Source organism: Haliotis cracherodii, unplaced genomic scaffold, assembly GCF_022045235.1.
Source record: "Haliotis cracherodii isolate W230 unplaced genomic scaffold, xgHalCrac1.p SCAF_8, whole genome shotgun sequence".
In the NCBI taxonomy this organism is placed as follows: Eukaryota; Metazoa; Mollusca; class Gastropoda; order Lepetellida; family Haliotidae; genus Haliotis; species Haliotis cracherodii.
This window is the reverse complement of record NW_027266341.1, coordinates 20,586,974-20,606,038: the sequence shown is the minus strand read 5'-3', so window position 1 is coordinate 20,606,038 and position 19,065 is coordinate 20,586,974. Positions and strand designations below refer to the sequence as shown.

The window sequence follows — 19,065 nt, the reverse complement described above, 5'->3', positions numbered from 1 at the left end:
GGTGTAATAGTGTGTTGTGAAAATAGTCACACACGAGTTGCTTCCCCTGGTCTATGAAACGTCAAGCTCCTCACAGCTACACCAAGATACATGTCACACTACACGAACTTACCGAGAGTGTAACGAAGGTGTCACGCGCTGGGAAGGAGCTTGATGAAACGTCACATTATCAGCTTTGTGGCTCATCAACTATTAGTAACCAAATCCTTATTTTTTATACAATTTATTGAGTCAAAGCAGCAATTACATAAATTAAGAATAGAAAGTACAAATATTGGAAATAATTATTTCAAAAGTTTTTTTGTTTTTTTTTATATGTAAGGATGAGCTTGAACATACATGTTGTGCACGCAGTGTCCAAAACTTCATTAAGAATAAGCATTTTCTGTTAGAGTTATCTTCCCTTGACATGGCTGCGCCCATGATTTGTGCAAATCTTGTGTTTGTATTTTGAGCTTTTATGTGAAGAGACACATAATTCGGAGAAAAATGACGTTAGAGCTTTTTGTTAGAAAAACTCTTGATTTGTTGAATAAGGAGAGAGAAGCAGAAGTTGAAGAAACCAGGTACTGATTGGTTAATGTCATGTCACTAACAGACTGCAGTTCTAACATGAAAACTAAACACTTCGATCTTCGGAGCGTCACTTTTATAAAGATTGTTATAGAAGTAGATCTACATGCGATTGAGCTAATGTCCCAATCAAAATTGCATCGTTTCAATATTAACAGTTTTTGTGTTTTGATTGTGGTGTGAAATGAAATGCCTTGCAGTTGCGTCCCTTAGCCAAGAGAGGATCCGCAGATTCGAATAACAAATCCGTCCTCATTATGATCCTTTCACATAGGCTGTTAGTACATTGGGTGCCATTTTATTTACCAAAATCCGAATATTGTTTTTGTTGTCAATCTGAAATTTTTATTCAAATTTGGATGACATTCGATGAAATATGTATTTGAAGGTAACGTGTTTATGGAGGAGATTGGTATATAGATTTTAGAAATAGTTTATGATTTGTAGCCAATCAGCGTTGGGTGTAAAAGTGTGCTATAAATCCTACAGCGCCCATTGCCAGACCTTTCTTATGGAATCATCAACAGCCCCTTATGATATACAGAAAAACATATATTAAACGAGAATTGGTGAGGGAATACAGTAACTGCAGCTGATATTTAGTGTGTTTAATGCTAGTCAGATTAATGTATGATGTTCCATTAGGCGTAATATTTGATCTAGTGGATAAAACAGAAGGACAGTGCTTTAGATCCAAACCATGTCATACCATAGAAAAGATGGTACTTGTTGTTACCCTGCCTGGCGCTCGGCATATTAGGATGGTGTTTGTACATTCAGACTACATACAGAAACAAATATCCATAGGGATATATATTTTCTGCTGTGAGAGTTATCTTCCCTTGACATATCATGTGTTTGTATATTGAGCTTTTAAGGGAACTGACCCGTGAAGATTCGGGGTAGAAAAGATCTTCAGCAACCCATGCTTACCATAAAAGGTGACTTTGCTTGTCGTAAGAGGCGACTAACAGGATCGGGTGGTCATGTTCGCTGACGTGGTTGATGCATGTCATCGTATCTCAATTGCGTAGATCGATGCTCATGATGTCAATCACTGGATTGAATGGACCAGACTCGATTATTTACATACCACCGACATATAGCTTGAATATTGCTGGGTGGGGCGTTAGACAACAAACAAACAAACAAACTTTAAGGGAACTATACCATTTGTGCAATTAATACATAGACTGTTCCAACCTGTGTAACTCTCTCAATGAACTTGTGAACACAACCTTCACTAAAACAGTCCGAGTTGTGTTCATTGTTTCTATATTATGTGAAAACAGTGATGAATCTGAATGCATGTTGATACTTACTTCATGGAATCATTACAGGGTGCTAACGGAGAAACTACCACCCAAAGAATTACAGAGACGAGGAGTGTGTTTGCTGAAACTTCGTTTAGCTGGAAGAAATTCAGGTCTCTATGGAAGAACATTAGTGACCTTTGAACCTTTCTGGGCTGGAAAAGATTTCCCTTCACACAATCTCACCCCAGGTATGTGTAGATGATAACTTGTTCAGGACGAAAAGTCTTTTTCAGAAATTACATTTTAAACTCAGATTTTCGATTTTACACAAGATTGATATTTTTTGCGCATGGCATGCTATTCATAGTCAACATGGCCTAAGACTTGTCTCTTCCTACTTCGAACCTCAAGGCCAGAGGGGTCACATGATATATTAGGTTACGTTCATAGATTTGTAACCAAATAAATTAAAAAGTAATATCTTTTTGCCTACCCAAGTCTGTTTGACCTGTGACAATTCTGGGTAAGAATATGGGTCCCCAGCCACCTAGGCCTATCATGTTTGTCATAAGAGGCGACTAAATGGATCAGTGATCATGTACTGTAACTCAGTTCATTGCATGTCATCGTAGCTCAATTGCGTGGATTGATGCTCATGATGTTAGTCACTGGATGGTCTGGTCCAGACTTAAGTATGAACAGACCACCATCATAAAGCTGGAATATTGCTGCATATGGCATAAAAAACCCACAACAAATTCAGTCAGTAAATAAAAAAAGAGAGACAAGAATATTGTTTTAACCAGCCTCATATTTAAACACTTTCAAACCTTTAAGGTAAACGGTTGCTATTTCAGGTGATATCATCGGTCTGACTTTATCACAGGGAGAAACTCAGAATGAAGCACTGGCTTCTGGTATTGTGTCAAAGGTCGGACAGTCACAAATAAGCATTGCTTTTGATGAGACACATGACATCTTCAGTCTTGATGATGAAGTCCAGTACAAGCTCACCAAGCTTGCCAATGATGTGACCTACAGGCGCCTCAAGAGGTGGGTAGCTGCTAGGACTGCATGGTATTACCAGTGTACAGGTATACTGCAATACCCTTTGATACCATACATGCATGCACCCACACACGCATGTCGCTATATAAGTACAATTTACTTGTATGTGACGTAAGCCCCATTTCACCTCACCTCACTGCTTCGTGGCCCAGTGCTGTGGCTGATTGTGTGTCATCATACCCTAATCACATACGTTGTCGCCTAACCCGTGAAGATCTGGGGTAGAATAGCTCTTCAGCAACCCATGCTTGCTGTAAAAGGCGACTGTGCTTGTCATAAGAGGCGACTAACAGGATCGGGTGGTCAGGTTTGCTGACTTAGTTGATGCACGTCATCGTATCTCAATTGCTCATAATGTCAATCACAGGGTTGTCTGGTCCAGACTTGATGATTTACAGACCGCTGTCATATAGCTAGAATATTGCTGAGTGCGGCGTTAAACAACAAACAAACAAAACGATGTTACTTGTGGTACCAACCACTAGTTTTGTTCCGACTAATATGGGTTGTGATATTTTGAATATGTATCATATTGCAGACAACTGTGATGCAGTATTCCTTAACTCACATTTAATCTTCATGAATGTTTTTTCCCAGAGCACTGAATGACCTGAACAACTACTCCAGTGGCCGAGCGTCCTGTCTTGTCAATGTTCTGTTTGGCGTTTCAGAGTTGTCTCCCCCTACTGACCCAACAGGTTTGAAAATATTCATAATTTGTCAAGTTTGTTTTCATCATGCCCTGGACCCATGAAGATATAGAATAGAATAGGGTAGAATAGGTCTTCAGCAATCCATGCTTGCCGTAAAAGGCGACTATGCTTGTCGTAAAAGGTGACTAAGGAGATGGGGTGGTCAGGCTCACCGACTTGGCTGATTGATGCATGTCATCGATCCCAATTGCGTGGATCAATGTTCATGATGTCAATCACTGGATTGTCTTGTCCAGACTTGATATTTACAGACCGCCATCATATAGCTGGAATATTGCTGAGTGCGGCGTAAAACAACAAACCAACAAACAACTGTCATCAGTCTATCCTGTCATCAGTATGTCCTGTCATCAGTCTATCCTGTCATCAGTATGTCCTGTCATCAGTCTATCCTGTCATCAGTATGTCCTGTCATCAGTATGTCCTGTCATCAGTCTATCATGTCATCAGTCTATCCTATCATCAGTCTATCCTGTCATCAGTCTATCATGTCATCAGTCTATCCTGTCATCAGTCTATCCTGTCATCAGTCTGTCCTGTCATCAGTACATCCTGTCATCAGTATATCCTGTCATCAGTCTATCCTGTCATCAGTCTGTCATCTCATCAGTACATCCTGTCATCAGTACATCCTGTCATCAGTATATCATGTCATCAGTATATCATGTCATAAGTCTATCCTGTCATCAGTCTGTCATCTCACCAGTACATCCTGTCATCAGTATATCCTGTCATCAGTCTATCCTGTCATCAGTACATCCTGTCATCAGTATATCATGTCATCAGTATATCATGTCATAAGTCTATCCTGTCATCAGTCTGTCATCTCACCAGTACATCCTGTCATCAGTATATCCTGTCATCAGTCTATCCTGTCATCAGTACATCCTGTCATCAGTATATCATGTCATCAGTATATCATGTCATCAGTCTATCCTGTCATCAGTCTGTCATCTCATCAGTACATCCTGTCATCAGTATGTCCTGTCATCAGTCTATCCTGTCATCAGTACATCCTGTCATCAGTACATCCTGTCATCAGTCTATCCTGTCATCAGTCTATCCTGTCATCAGTCTGTCATCTCATCAGTACATCCTGTCATCAGTATGTCCTGTCATCAGTCTATCCTGTCATCAGTATGTCCTGTCATCAGTCTATCCTGTCATCAGTATGTCCTGTCATCAGTATATCCTGTCATCAGTATATCCTGTCATCAGTATGTCATGCTTTGTTTCCACACAAGAACTCAAACATTGTCATGAAAGTCTGTGTTTTTCCAGACATCAAGTATGTGAATGAGTCCTTGGATACCTCTCAGAGAGAGGCTGTAGAGTTTGCACTGCGACAGCGTGAGCTGTCTGTGATCCATGGTCCCCCTGGTACGGGGAAGACGACCACGGTGGTGGAGATCATCCTCCAGGCTGTCAGGAGGGGCATGAAGGTACACACACTTTGTTTAGTTCCAGTTCCCACGCTATACCCATGGATTATCTAACATTGTAAACTAAGTGCCCTCGGGGAAAAAATTCATATTGCATTCAATGCAATAATATAAATCTAAACATTAAGCCTCTTTCTCTTCACTTATCAGTGAAATACAACCAGCGATACAAATCTATAACATTAGTTATACTGTATTAGCACAAACTAGGAAAGGGTTTATTCCAGTTTGGTACTTCAGACTTGGGGCCTCTGACTAGGCCTAGATGAATCCCTTATACCATGTATACTATATCTGCATCTGTTAAGAGAAGACTAAGCATTCAGAAAATGTCAGAAGGGCCATTTTTATTTTTCAGCCATTTGGTCATTTTGGTGTGCAAATTTGACAAATTTCATATTATTTATTTACATATGCAGTTGTTCATTGGGAGGCCTTTTGTGTATTTAGGTGGTGGCGTGTGCTCCGTCTAACGTTGCTGTCGACAACCTGGTCGAGCGTCTGTCCCATCATCTACAAAAGATTTTGAGGATCGGCCACCCTGCCCGTCTGCTCCCGCATATTCAGAAGTACTCCCTCGATGCCATCGTCTCTGGAAGTGACGAGAATAAACTGGTGCACGATGTTCGGCGAGACCTTGACAAGGCCATTGTGAGTGACCTTACGACAGCTACAATACAACAACAGTGATGTTCTTGTTAACTTTACTGCTTATGAAGCGCTATGAAGTTACTGAACTAGCCACGCCAGTGTAGTGACACTGATTTATATGTGAAAAGATTCTAGTCATATATGTTCCAAGCTATGCCATATACTGTACTTGTGTATTTGCCAGTTGATTTCACTTTGTCTTTTTGTTATTGTGAGATGAGGTGAATTGGGGTTAATGTCGTGTTCAAATATTGCACTTATACAGCGACGTGTGTTCATGTGTGGTTGTGTGTGTGTGGTTACTTCTACTAGTCCAGACTAATGCCGGTTTTATAGTGCTAGCCCAATGAGATACTATGCCACAGTTTAACATGGTTTTCCCAATCAGATACAGTTAACCAACTCCAAGATGACCAGTTCATTTGTTATGCTCTGTTCGTTTCCCTGAATTCGCTGAAGGGATATGATGTAATTTTTAGCTGAGGAAGACAAACACGTTTTTATTGCAAATGTAGGGATTGTGTATGTACTGGTGACGTGCTTCATTCTGATTGGCTTTACAGACGGGAAATATAAATTAGCGTCAATTTTGAAGGCTTGTACAGGGGGGTTGCCTTATATGTGGGGTCGCCTTATAGACAGCGATATACGGTATACTAACTCAGAGATGCCAGCCCTTATTTTATCCCTTAAATTCCAAGTGTCAGGTAACAACAGACACCATCTTTTAGGCAAAAAAAAATAATAGCCTTGGTTCTCAGGCACCGCATCATCAACATAAATTCTGCTGCACGTTTTGTTTTTATTTCCATTTAAAAACAAATGTATAAATCCAATACTTAAAAACAATGTGATCCAATATAGCACACAGTTACTTCCCTTTATATGCGCACTGCTTTACTGCACATCTTGTGTTATGGTCATGGCGGCAATAGGAGTTTCTATGCTTGTTTATGTAGGGAGGCCCTTTCCCAGGTTGATGGTACACAACTGTTTATTTGGTTATAAACTAGTTTAAACAAGCAAAAAAAAACCCACCACCCGCAAGCACTATGTTTTCAAAAGTCATTGCCTGAGAATCAATTCTTTTATATTTTAAAGCCTTAAAGCCTTTTGGTATGAAGAGCCTGGGGATCGAATACCTGACCTTCCGCTCTCCAGGCAGACGCTCAATCCACTAGATCACAGAGGCGGTCATATTAATGTGATACTAGAAGTATAGTATGTAATAGAAACACCCTTGTCAAATAAACGGCAAACCAGATTAGCAGATACTTTTGGCTCAGTCCCTTGATAAACCATGAGTGATGACTACTTGTTTGTTTCTGGGTATGTTTCAGTCTAAAGTGAAGCAGACGCGCAACAAGGGAGAGAAGCAGGGTTTGCGGGAGGAGATGCGACATCTCCGCAAGGAGCTGGTCCGGAGGGAGGAGACGGCCACCAGGGAGATACTACGACGTGCTGATGTTGTCTTGGTGACACTGACTAGTGCCTCTAATGCCGGACCTCTGAGACTTCTGGATGAGGAACACTTTGACCTGGTTGTCATCGACGAATGTTCCCAGGTGACCTTCACATGCAGTTCATATATACTCAGCGTCATTATTGAAGGGTCGCCTAGGATGTTAGGTGTCAAACATGAACATATGCCAAAAAGCTTCAATAGGTCTGAGTAGGTTGACAACGACAACAGTTGAAGAGCATGTTGTTTGTGCCTATGCCACACTGATTAGACGCTTTCATGAAATTGGAAAAAAATGATGCCTATTAAAAACAATGAAAAGTGCAAGATTGAAGGTGATAGAAAAAGCTACCCAAAACATACACAACAAGCGATTTATCCCATGCCCATGCAATGCAAGACAAGTAATAATCAGTGTGGGATTAAACTGGTTCATTCCAGGTGGAACTGAACTGCACTCTTGGCAGTTAAAAATGCGACTTCTCTCATATCACTTGCATTTGTTTCAAACAAAATGGCGACACCCAGTCAAGACGATCTGATTGAGAATCAACATCTTTATTGCAATAAAATGGGCCTTACATCGCGAAGTACATCAAATCATTTCAGCACCTTGATAAAAAACATCTGTCGACAACCGTTGTCTGTACACACGCTTTGCAAATCCTGCAGTCAATGGAAATCTGCATGTTGAAATCAATGTTGTTTACGAAACCGGATCTCTAGTTTGTTACACGATTTTAATTGAACTATGCATAGACTCATTAGTCCAGCCAAAATGTAACCCTGGAATTCCAGCCTCGTTCGGCCAGGGTGGAAACTGGTCTTCTACAGTTAGTTAACTCCTTGCCTCGGGAAGATGTGTAGAGGATTTGTATATTCTATGAACCCAAAACCAATCTAGATAATAAGAAAGAAAGTCTGGCCAGCTCTACTCCAGATATGAAATCAGCATCAGGAAAAAAAAGTTTAGAGGAGAGAAATGTGTTTGTCTAAGCTCAGACTGATATATACTGACAAACAATGAAAATGCACAATCATATTTTCGAAACATCAAACAAGATCTCTTTTTGTGATTTTTGAGTGACATTTCGATGTTGGTGTGTTGAACAAGAACAGGGTCTTGAGGATATACAACAGATGTTTCATGTGTCGGCTACAGGTGGGACGTTATAAGCTGTAACAGGATCACAAGGGGTACATGGGGCTTTATGTGGATCATTATAAGCTGTAACAGGATCACAAGGGGTACATGGGGCTTCATGTGGGACATTATAAGCTGTAACAGGATCACAAGGTGTACATGGGGCTTTATGTGGATCATTATAAGCTGTAACAGGATCACAAGGGGTACATGGGGCTTTATGTGGGACATTATAAGCTGTAACAGGATCACAAGGGGTACATTGGGCTTCATGTGGGACATTATAAGCTGTAGCAGGATCACAAGGGGTACATGGGGCTTTATGTGGGACGCAGAAAACCCCATGTACCCCTGTGATCCTGCTACAACGAATTTGTCTTACCGACATGTTTTCATGTGACATTGTGAAAGAATTAACACAGTGTTAAAAATTGATTGGAAACAACTGTTCGATTGAGCTGAGGTTAGCTTGCGCTGTCACGTAACTTTCATTAACTCGGAAAAAGCGTACAGCTTTTTGCTTGGAAGAAGGGTATAGGGGATTTATTCTGTCTCTCAGAAATCTACAGGCAGCCTGCATTGCTCATGGCGGGGTATAAGAGATTTATTCCCCTGCTGAGAAATTTATTCTCCTCTAAGGCAGTTACACAGTATTTTATCAAGACCACATGGACCAATCAGATCTCATCATTCTGACATATAGGTATGATAAATGCTGTTGTAGGTGTCCCCAGGCCATGTTAAAGCTGACTTTATTTTCAACTTCATGGTTTTACTGAAAATTATTTGCTCATAATATGCAGGTAGATGCAAGCCCTCAGACAGACTCTCCCTGATGATGATGTTGATTATGTTTCTCCCAGGCACTTGAGGCTGCGTGTTGGATGGCCCTGCTCCGAGCTCCTCGCTGCGTGTTGGCTGGGGATCACCATCAGCTGCCTCCCACTATACTCTCCCATGAGTAAGTCCCCTTCTCTACACTCACGTGGCTACCTGCTGGTGGTATTGAGTGGTTGCATTACAGGGATTTATTGATTAAGCATTATCAATGTTCACCAGTACTATATCAATCAAGGATGGCTTTTGGCACTACTCTATCACTTACTGGGATACACTGTATCACAATGCTTAGGACCCGTGAACATCCAGGGTAGAATACCGTAGGTCTTCGGCAACCAATGCTTCCATGGAAGGAGACTATACTTGTCGTAAGAGGCGCCTAACAGGATCCGGTTATCAGGCTCGCTCACTTGGTTGATGCATGTCATCGTATCCCAATTGTGTGGATCGATGCTCCTGAAGTCAATCACTGGATTGTCTGGTCCAGACTCGATTATTTACAAACCGCTGTCATATAGCTGGAATATTGCTGAGTGCATCTTAAAACAATAAACAAACAATCAAACAAACAAACACAATGCTTAGACTTTCCATCTTAAAACCGATCTTCACTGATCCCTGAGTGTCCTTTCAACCTACTGAAAATATTAGGCCCATCAATGCCACATCCCTAATCATTTGTGCTTCAAGCAAAGAGTTCACATTTCTTTTGTCACTGTGTCTTTGTAGTATGGAGACAAACATAGTGTGTTTCAATGTAGAAGTTTCAAACTTCCAATCGATACCTGTAAAATTTTCAAATATGAAACCAAACGCAATAAGTATTGAATCTACTTTCGGAACCCCTAAATTGAAAACACACGAGGTTTATCTCCTAAATGTAAGTCACCATGGTATTCCAGGGCAGCAAGGGGTGGCCTAGAGCTGACGCTGATGGAGCGAGTGTTGAAGGAGCAGGGGGAGGAGGTGGTGAGGATGCTGACAACGCAGTACCGCATGAACGAGAACATCATGCAGTGGTCCTCCGACCAGTTATACAATGGTCGACTTATTGCTCACGACTCCGTCAAGACACATCTGCTGAGGTAAGTTCAATAGGCAAGATTTTCTTGATATTTTTTAATGGATTCTGCTGACCCTAAAATAATGAAACAGCAAAATCTGAAAAGCACTATTTTTTCATTCCACTTACCGCCATGTTTAACACTCAATAATTGTACATCACCCTAGATGCCAAAGGCTCTTCAACCTTCACTGTGAAATAAATAAAATTTAAACTCCATCACACACATGAAAGCTCTTCACAAGTTTCGATTGAACGGGACATTTCTATTCTGGGTATCATCATGGTATTGTCGATGTTAATCTGCTGCTTATAACAACATGTCATGCATATATACCTCTCATCACTTGGTTGTCGTCACTCCAGCTTGATAATGGTGTAAGAATCTTCATCGAAACGGCGCTAAGTGCGATAAACCAGAAGTTCTCCATAAAGCTAGATGTTTTTCCTATTGTCATTTTAGGCAAAGTAAAATTACCATTAGCAACTTCTGAAAATTAGGTTCATGGGAAATATCGCTGTTTTCGCCATTTTACAATTTCAATCTCATTAAAATCAGATCTTAGTTCTTGCTACTGCAGATCTATGGACATTCCATTACTCATTGCATCAATGCTAAAATTGTAGAGACCTGCCTGGTGTGAGTGACTGTGAGGAAACCAGTTGTCCCCTGCTGCTGGTGGATACAGCCGGTTGTGACCTGTCTGAACTGGAATTACCTGAAGAAGTGTCCAAGGGAAATGAAGGTGAATGAGGTGTTTTTAAGAGAACTTTTTTCAAAATGTTGATTACCCTGTATCACAAGTAGAGACCAATTTTTGGATCGACATCACTAAACATGGTATGTGACACTTATTATGGCAATTGACCGCCTCGGTGGTCTAGTGGTAGAGCGTCCGCCCGGAGTGCGGAAGGTCTGGGGTTCGATCTCAGGCCGCGTCATATCTAAAGACGTTAAAAGATGGTACCTGTTGTTACCCTGTCTGGTGCTCGGCATTAAGGGGCTAAAACAAGGACTGGTTGGCTCAGAGTCAGTATACTGTGTCCAAGTGGGGTATTCATGTTAAACTGCGGCATGGTATCTCAGTGTGCTAGCGCCATAAATCGGCATCAGTCCGGACTAGTACAAGCAGCCACACACACACTAGTGCATGCATGTCGCTATATAAGTGCAATAATCTTCACCATTTCACCTCACCTCACCTCACCTCACCTCACCTCACCTCACCTCACCTCACCCATTATGGCAATTACTGTAACTTTAATGATTGAAGATGAGAACAGATTTTCTGAAATGGAATCCCTCTGCAAGAGTCATCTGTTGTACCTGAAACTGCTCTAGATATTTTGAGAAAATAGACTTTTGATTCTCAATAATCTACCTGAATTTACTGCTGATCTGGGTGCCGGTGTACAAAGCGATCGTAACTCCCATACCTTAACATAGACTTACGACAGTCGTAGAGCTAATATTTTGTAAAACAGCAGCCTGATCCCCCAACCCCCCAAAATGTAAAAAAAATTCATATCCCACCCCCTCTCACCTCCTTCCCTATAATCATGATAATAAATTAACAGGCATAAATAATGTTACATTTTTTTTTTAAACCAAAAAACCCATGAAACTCAAACCCCCCACCCCTTCCTCTATCCCTTATAATAAATGACCAGTTCCTTAGACATATTTCGTAGACTCTCCAAGTGTTATTAACTTCTATTCAACATCCATCCTGACTGAAACGGTTTCATTTTTGACTACAGGTGAAGCTGATATTGTGGCCTCCCATGTTGAGAAGTTAATCTCTAGTGGTCTACAACCTGAGAATATTGCAGTTATTGCCCCTTATAACCTTCAGGTAACATTCATGTATTATGCATGTGCTTTGATGGCACATGACACCCTCTCTGTGTGTAGATAGTGGTGAAGGTGAGACATCACTCAGAGGGGCTGGAAAAATATATGTGTACAAGTGTACCAGGCTAAACCTTCTCCTGGACAGTTCTTTCACGGTGAAGATATCGCCAAAGCCAGTTCATCCACGGTGAAGATATCGCCAAGGCCAGTTCTTCCACGGTGAAGATATCGCCAAGGCCAGTTCTTCCACGGTGAAGATATCGCCAAGGCTAGTTCTTCTCCAGATGTAAAATAGTCAAGGCTACACCTTCAGGGAAGAAATGGCCAAGGGGATGTGTCAACCTGTTACATCGGTACCTGTTACAGCGTGTTACAGTCATTTTATCAGTTGCGCTTGTCAGTGTTTGAGGATAGGTGACATTACATGAAACTTTGTGGTAACAAAAGGAACTAAATACATCATGTAGATTATACTTCACCAGAAAACCAGTATTGAGAAAATCCATGTACAGTAAAACTTGGTTATAATCATCTCCAAGGGACTGTTGAAATTTGTTTATTATATCCGTAGTTTGCTACTCATGAAACCTTGTCGGCCATTTTGGATTTGCCATTTAATGCGATAGAGGTGCATGTGATTCACGGTTCAAGAGGTCATAGATGTCTGTGGTACACAAAATCAGATCTACTTCTTGGTATTTTAGTAAATAGTAATTGAATACCGACTAACAAATATTTAGAATTCAACTGAAAGAGTGAGTTATAACCTTTAATTTGTTATACAAAATTTGTTATTTGCATGAATAATATCAGGTAATATATTATGGTGAAGAGTTGGGACTTCTGAAATAGTTGATGACGTTAGTAGATTATATCTATGTTGATTATAACCATGTTCTACTGTATGATAGAGAAAATATATCTCTTTGGAAGCAGATTTCTGACCTTGTTTATTTACAAAGGCTGCATGGATGGACACAGCTGGTGAGTGTCTTCCCACTGTGTGGTACCTGCTGCCTGATGTGCTGTTCCCCTTCGGGTTACAATAGGTCTCCAGCAGACTTTGTTGTACAGCGAGACTTTGTGGATCAGGTGGACAGTTCTTCCCCGGGGAAGGTTTGGTCTGGCCCAGTTCTTCTCCAGAGACGAAATAGTCATGGCTTAACCTTCTCCTGGTCAGTTCTCCCCAAGGGAAGGTTTGGCCTGGCCCATTTCTTCTCCAGACACGAAATAGTCAAGGCTTAACCTTCTCCTGACCAGTACTTCCATGGGGAAGGTTTAGTTGAGGCCAGTTCTTCTCCAGAGACAAAATAGTCAAGGCTTAACCTTCTCCTGGCCAGTTTTTTCCCATGGGAAGGTTTGGCCAAGGCCAGTTAGGTCTATGGCAACCTATGTCTGTCATACAGTGAGACTTAGTGGATCTGGTCTTCAGTTGGTTGCATGTCATCATAACATGATGGCTGGGATGATTGCGTACAATGTCGATCACTGCATTGTCTTGTCCAGATCGATTATTAACAGGTTGCTGTTGCATAGCTTGAATATTGCTGAGTGCAGTACTCAACAAAAAATACTAAATTATGACAAGCGCCATTTCCCATGTGAATCACTGGTTTGTGTGACTCGATTAATTACAGGCCGCTGTCGTATAGCTGGTGTATTGTATTTGCAACATTGAAACTTCCGTGTGCTGCTGTATAGGTGGAGCTGCTGCGTGTGAGACTGTCGCCAACCTACCCTAAACTGGAGATCAAGTCCGTAGACGGCTTCCAGGGGAGGGAGAAGGAAGCTGTAGTCATCTCCTTCGTCAGAAGTAATTCAAAGGGTAAGGTCACCGTCTACAATGGAAGACATTGTTTGGGTTTTAGTTGTAGGAGTTCGTATAATCTAGTTTAGGAGGATCTTTTGTGTAGGTTTATGATAGTAGCGATTTGCTTGTGGATAAATCCTGTCCCTTAGCTATGACCATGACAGTTTGTTTGCCATCCTTGTAACTTAGGTTGAATTCAAAACATGTTCTTCATCATGGCTATGCTTGGGCGATATGGTAGCCTAGTGGTTAAAGCATTTGCTCATCACACCAAAGGCCTTGGTTCGATTCCAAACATGGGTACATTGTGTGAAGCCTATTTCTGGTGTTTCCCTCTGTTATAATGTCGAATATTGCTAAAACTGGTGTAGTACCAAACTCACTCACCCACCCATGGCTTTCCTCAGCCTTTGTTTCTATCTGCACTGTGCCCTGATCAACAGGTGAAGTTGGCTTCCTGTCCGAGAATCGTAGAATAAATGTGGCCATCACTCGAGCACGGCGCCATGTCGCAGTGATCTGTGACACTGAGACGGTCAGCCATGACAAATTCCTCAAGACCCTGGTGGAGTACTTCACAGAGAGGGGCGAAGTCTGGTCAGCCCAGGAATACATTCAAGGTGAGAACAGAGCAACAGGTTTCATGGTGTCTCAGCTATTTCAGAAAGTGTCTGTTTGTTTGTTGTTTACGCCATTCTCAGCAATATGCCAGCTATATGATGGTGGTCTGTAAATAATTGAGTCTGGACCAGACAATCCAGTGATTGACATCATGAGCATCGATCCAAGCAATTGGGATGCAATGACATGCATCAACCAAGCCATAAACTCTGATCACCCGATCCATATGGTTGCCTCTCATTGGTTGCCGAGGACCTATATTCTTACCAGGAATCTCCATCGGGGAAATATGTCATGGAACTAATAAATAATAATTATAACATAACCATGTGAGGATTTACATTTGGAATAAGTCTCCACCATTGCTGGTCTTCAGATTAGATGGTCAGGCCGGGCGACGTGGTTATTTGTCTGACTGCATACTTTGCCGGGACGTTCACAAAATCAATCTTTGGATTGTCTGGTCCAGACTCGATTATGTACAAACTGCTGTCGTATAGCTGTAATATTGCTGAGAGCTGTGTTAGACAATAAACAAACAGTAATGAAAGGCTTTAAGAGCAACAGTAAAGTAGGATATTGACTTCTAGATTTCTTATCTAGAGTTATTCCCATTTTCTTGAAAACAGCCAGGCTTCCTGATGGTTAGATATATAATGCCATTTCATGGCTGCCGCATGTGGAAAGAATTGCTTTCTAAGAATTTTTCTGGAATATTGAGAACCATCTTGTCATGGAATCAAGTTTCTATGGACACACATCCTTGTGGGAATACATTCAAAGTCAGAACAGATAAAAATATTTATGTCATTATAATCTCATTGGGTGGTTATCCTAGTGGTTAAAGTGTTCACTTGTCTCATCGATGACCCAGGTTCAGTTCCACAATGGGTGCAATGTGTGAAACTCATGCTTGATGTTGCTCACTTTCATTTTGCTAGAACATTGCTAAAAATGGTATAAAAGCTTACATTCCCAATAGAATCTCACCACCTTGACTTTCATTTTTGTTTTAACAGATGGCAAGGTCACCCACACAAGTTCACGTCCTGAACAACTGGAGAATCTGTTATCTGTCAAGTCTTCCACCAAGCAGAAATCTGCCAGCAAAGGTGAAGGTCACAAACAGCGTAAAGGTGACAAGGGTCACCAGAAGCAGGTGAAGAAACCAGGTCAAAGGTCAAATGAAGGGGGAGCTAGACCAAAGCAACCAGCTTCTGATGAGGGGTAAGTGTGTGGCTGAGAATATCCAGACAATCAATCTCAAGCAATGGGTGGGCAAAGGGGATCAAGACAAAATTGTTCAGCTTTAATATCACAAGTCATCCTTTTGTTTTTATATATGAAACATTATATTATAATTCCAAGAATATAATTAAGTTCTTTAATCTGAAATGAATAAAAAAATAATATGATTGTGTAATTGTATTAAGTTTAATTTCTACCAATTGAGACCCTTCAGTGCCGTAATTCTGCCTGTATGTTCCCTTCAGTGCTGTGCGAGATGTGGAAGAGAAGGAGGCGGAGTATGTCAAGTACCTCGAGGACTTCCTAGCCAACCCTGACCAGACGTACCTCGACTTCCCAGCGTCTCTCAACTCCCATGACAGGCTGGTTGTACACCAGGTACATAGCAGCTCCTTGTGTTAAATAACTCGCTGAATTTTAAGTGATTATATCGTGTGACCTCAAAGTCATGCCCAGACCTGACAATGCCCTGTTAATGCAGACATATGCTGATAACATGGTTATTTGTAATGTCACCGCCTCTGTGGTCTAATGTTTAGAATGTCATACCAAGATGTTAAAAGATGGGTACAATGTGTGAAGCCCATTTCTGGTGTACCCCGCCGTGATATTGCTGCAATATTGCTAAAAGCGGCGTAAAACCGTACTCACTCACTCTCTCACTCACTCTTCTGTTCAGGTTTCAAATTTTTAATTGAGAATTTGTCAATATATGTTTTGAAGGGTAGTCGCCAATTTGAAATTAGTACTGTAAAGCACGAGAAAGCTGCCATCTGATTGGCTAATGTCGACTTCTTGTCAGTCATTCCATTGGTCAGTCAAAGTTTGCGCAAGATCGGTCTGTTGTGACCCATAATGGGGTGTCCTCAGATGTTCGTTTAGCGGTAGCGAGAACTTAGATCTGATATTAATGAGATTCATATAGAATATATTCATGTGTTCATATCATCTGCTCTTCAACTCTTACAGTTATCGGAGAAGCTTGGCCTACTCCACAACAGTAAAGGAGAAGGGAAAGACAGGCACATTGTCGTATCCAAACCTGGAATTGAAGGTCAGGAAGTCAAGGTTGTGACCTCTGCGACAACAGGTCAAGGTCATAAACCTGATGTCAAGGTCAAAACTAAGTCAAACAGAAAGGAACAGAAGAATACACACAATAAGGAAAACAAACAGATTAATGACAGCAGTGTAATACCTGATGGTATAGAGACAGATACACCAGAGGAGGTTCCTTGTGGGACTAATGGTGAACATGTTGAAAAGAAAAGTGATAAAGTAACTTGTGAAATATGTGGTAAGGAGGTCCTGAATGCAAACATCCAACTGCATTCTGTTCATTGTGCTAGACAGGTCAAGGCCAAACTAACTCAAGGTCAAGGCCAGCCATCAAAAGATGAGGTCAAATCTAAGAAAAAGACAAAAAACACAAAACAGGATGCAGCTTTACACCGAACCGCATCTGCCCTAGAAAAAATTGATGACGATGATTTTGACAGTTTGATAGCAACCGTACAGAAACTTGACAATAGGTGCTGCTTTACAAAATGTAAACAGTTCACCACAACCCTGGGTCATACGTGTGACTTCTGTTTGAGAAGGTTCTGCCTGGCCCACCACATTCCAGAGATCCATGGATGCGGAGCAGATGCCAAGGTAGCGGCCAGGCAGGCCATGGTGAAGGAAGGAATCCTCTTTCGGGGGAATGTTGCACCACAGAGAAAACTGGACCCTAACAAGCGAGCTGGCCTGCAGAGAAAGTTGGACAAGAAACTGGACGACATGGCAGGAAAGCGTTCATCAAAGACGAGCAAGAAGTGATGTTTGGCAGATCCTATGGAGATAGAATACTCAACATTTGGTAAGAACTTGACCTAAAAAGCGAGCTGGCCTGCAGAGAAAGTTGGACAAGAGTCTGGACGACATGGCAGGAAAGCGTTCATCAAAGGCAGGCAAGAAGTGATGTTAGGCAGATCCTATGGAGATAGAATACTCAACATTTGCAATTTACCAAAATAGTCATCTTTAGTCAAAGGTGTGGTCCTTAGCAAATGTTGAGTAGTATATGTGTGAATGAATGAAGAAGGAATGCATTTCAAAGGTTTTTTTGTAACATGACATCCAACAACCATTAAACTTGTCGTTACTATTAAGAATCAAGTTTTAATTGTCGTGAAAGTCCCATGAGAGAACAGTACCAGAAGCTGGTTACAACACTCGATGTCTACATGTTTTACAGTCATTCAGATATGGAATGTAATCTGAATGTGTGGGTGGTGGGCTAGGCTAATGGCTAAGGCACCAGCTTGTCACACTGTAGAGCTGGGTTTGATTCCCTACATGGGTACAATGTATAAAACTCTTTGCTTGTGTTCTCTGCTGTGATATTACTGCAATATTTTTAAAGAGGCATAAATCCTGCTAATTAACTATTCTGAAACTATTTCTTAAAAATCTGATGTCTTTTTTTCAAAATGTATTGAAATTAAATATAGGTGTAGCTAATAATGGGGCCTAGCAGCATCATGAATTTTGACGTTGATTAGACCATTACTGCATAATAGTTGGTGTTACCAAAGTGAAAATGAAAGTAGGTGCAAAACTGAAAAAAACCCAATCCATGTTGGACCCCACCACCCATACTCTAGCCTGGCACCATTTTTTCAAGAAATTATCTTCTTACCATGAGAAACAATGACAAAAAGGATTCCCCTGTAACAAACCTTAACTTAAAAAATAAATGATAAAAGTTCAAACAGAACCAAATTGTCCAAAGACAGAATACCAACTTTTTTGCCAATTTGACTTATTTGCCAGTTACCAATTGGCTGGTCCAAGCTAAAACAGCCATTTCTTTGACCTACAGCACGTCAGAAAGGGGTTTCTTTGTTGTGATGGTCTACTTAGAATGTAGAGAACCCTGTGACCCCAAGTTACCCTGACCGTTTCACCTTAGCAGTTGAAATACCTTTGCACTTTTGTTATCTTTTCCTATCTGGTTCAAATCAATGTGATTTTATTGTTGTTCTTTTATATATTTATAAAATCAAATATTACAAGAGCATGCTTGCTGTACGAGACGACTTAATGTATCAAGTGCTCAGGCTCTGTGACTTGGTTGATGGCAACATACCTTGAACGACATGGATCATTGCGCATATCAATCACTGGGTTGTCTGGCCCAGACTTGATTATTTTCAGGCTGTCTTCATACAGGTGGAATATTGCTGAGTGCAATATTGTGCTGAGGGTTAAAGAAAAACAAACACACATAGACACACAAACACATGCACACATACCATGTTGTTTTCTAATGTTC

At 41.1% G+C, this 19,065-nt stretch overlaps 1 protein-coding gene across 2 annotated transcripts; it reads left to right on the top strand.

Moving 5' to 3' along the window:
- Positions 1-417: 417 nt before the first annotated feature.
- LOC139449516 (DNA-binding protein SMUBP-2-like) lies at positions 418-18,405 on the top strand. Of its 2 annotated transcripts, XM_071230942.1 has the most exons (16): positions 418-566; positions 1,914-2,077; positions 2,687-2,882; positions 3,495-3,595; positions 4,892-5,052; positions 5,503-5,703; positions 7,044-7,268; positions 9,173-9,270; positions 10,052-10,234; positions 10,840-10,958; positions 11,974-12,068; positions 13,769-13,892; positions 14,321-14,497; positions 15,518-15,725; positions 15,992-16,124; positions 16,716-18,405. In XM_071230942.1, exons 1-16 carry the CDS (start codon positions 490-492, stop codon positions 17,565-17,567), a joined length of 3,114 nt encoding a protein of 1,037 aa, XP_071087043.1. In that variant the 5' UTR covers positions 418-489; the 3' UTR covers positions 17,568-18,405. The 2 variants fall into 2 exon arrangements, with proteins under 2 accessions (XP_071087043.1, XP_071087044.1); XM_071230943.1 differs by lacking the exons at positions 418-566; positions 1,914-2,077 and having other exon boundaries at positions 2,848-2,923.
- Positions 18,406-19,065: the final 660 nt, after the last annotated feature.

Excerpts from the sequence above, each read along its gene's own strand:
- LOC139449516 (XM_071230942.1), top strand. The coding sequence starts at position 490 with ATGACGTTAGAGCTTTTTGTTAGAAAAACTCTTGATTTGTTGAATAAG. Across the intron at positions 7,269-9,172 it reads TCATCGACGAATGTTCCCAG|GCACTTGAGGCTGCGTGTTG; the intron begins GTGACCTTCACA and ends TGTTTCTCCCAG. Across the intron at positions 13,893-14,320 it reads CGTCAGAAGTAATTCAAAGG|GTGAAGTTGGCTTCCTGTCC; the intron begins GTAAGGTCACCG and ends CCTGATCAACAG.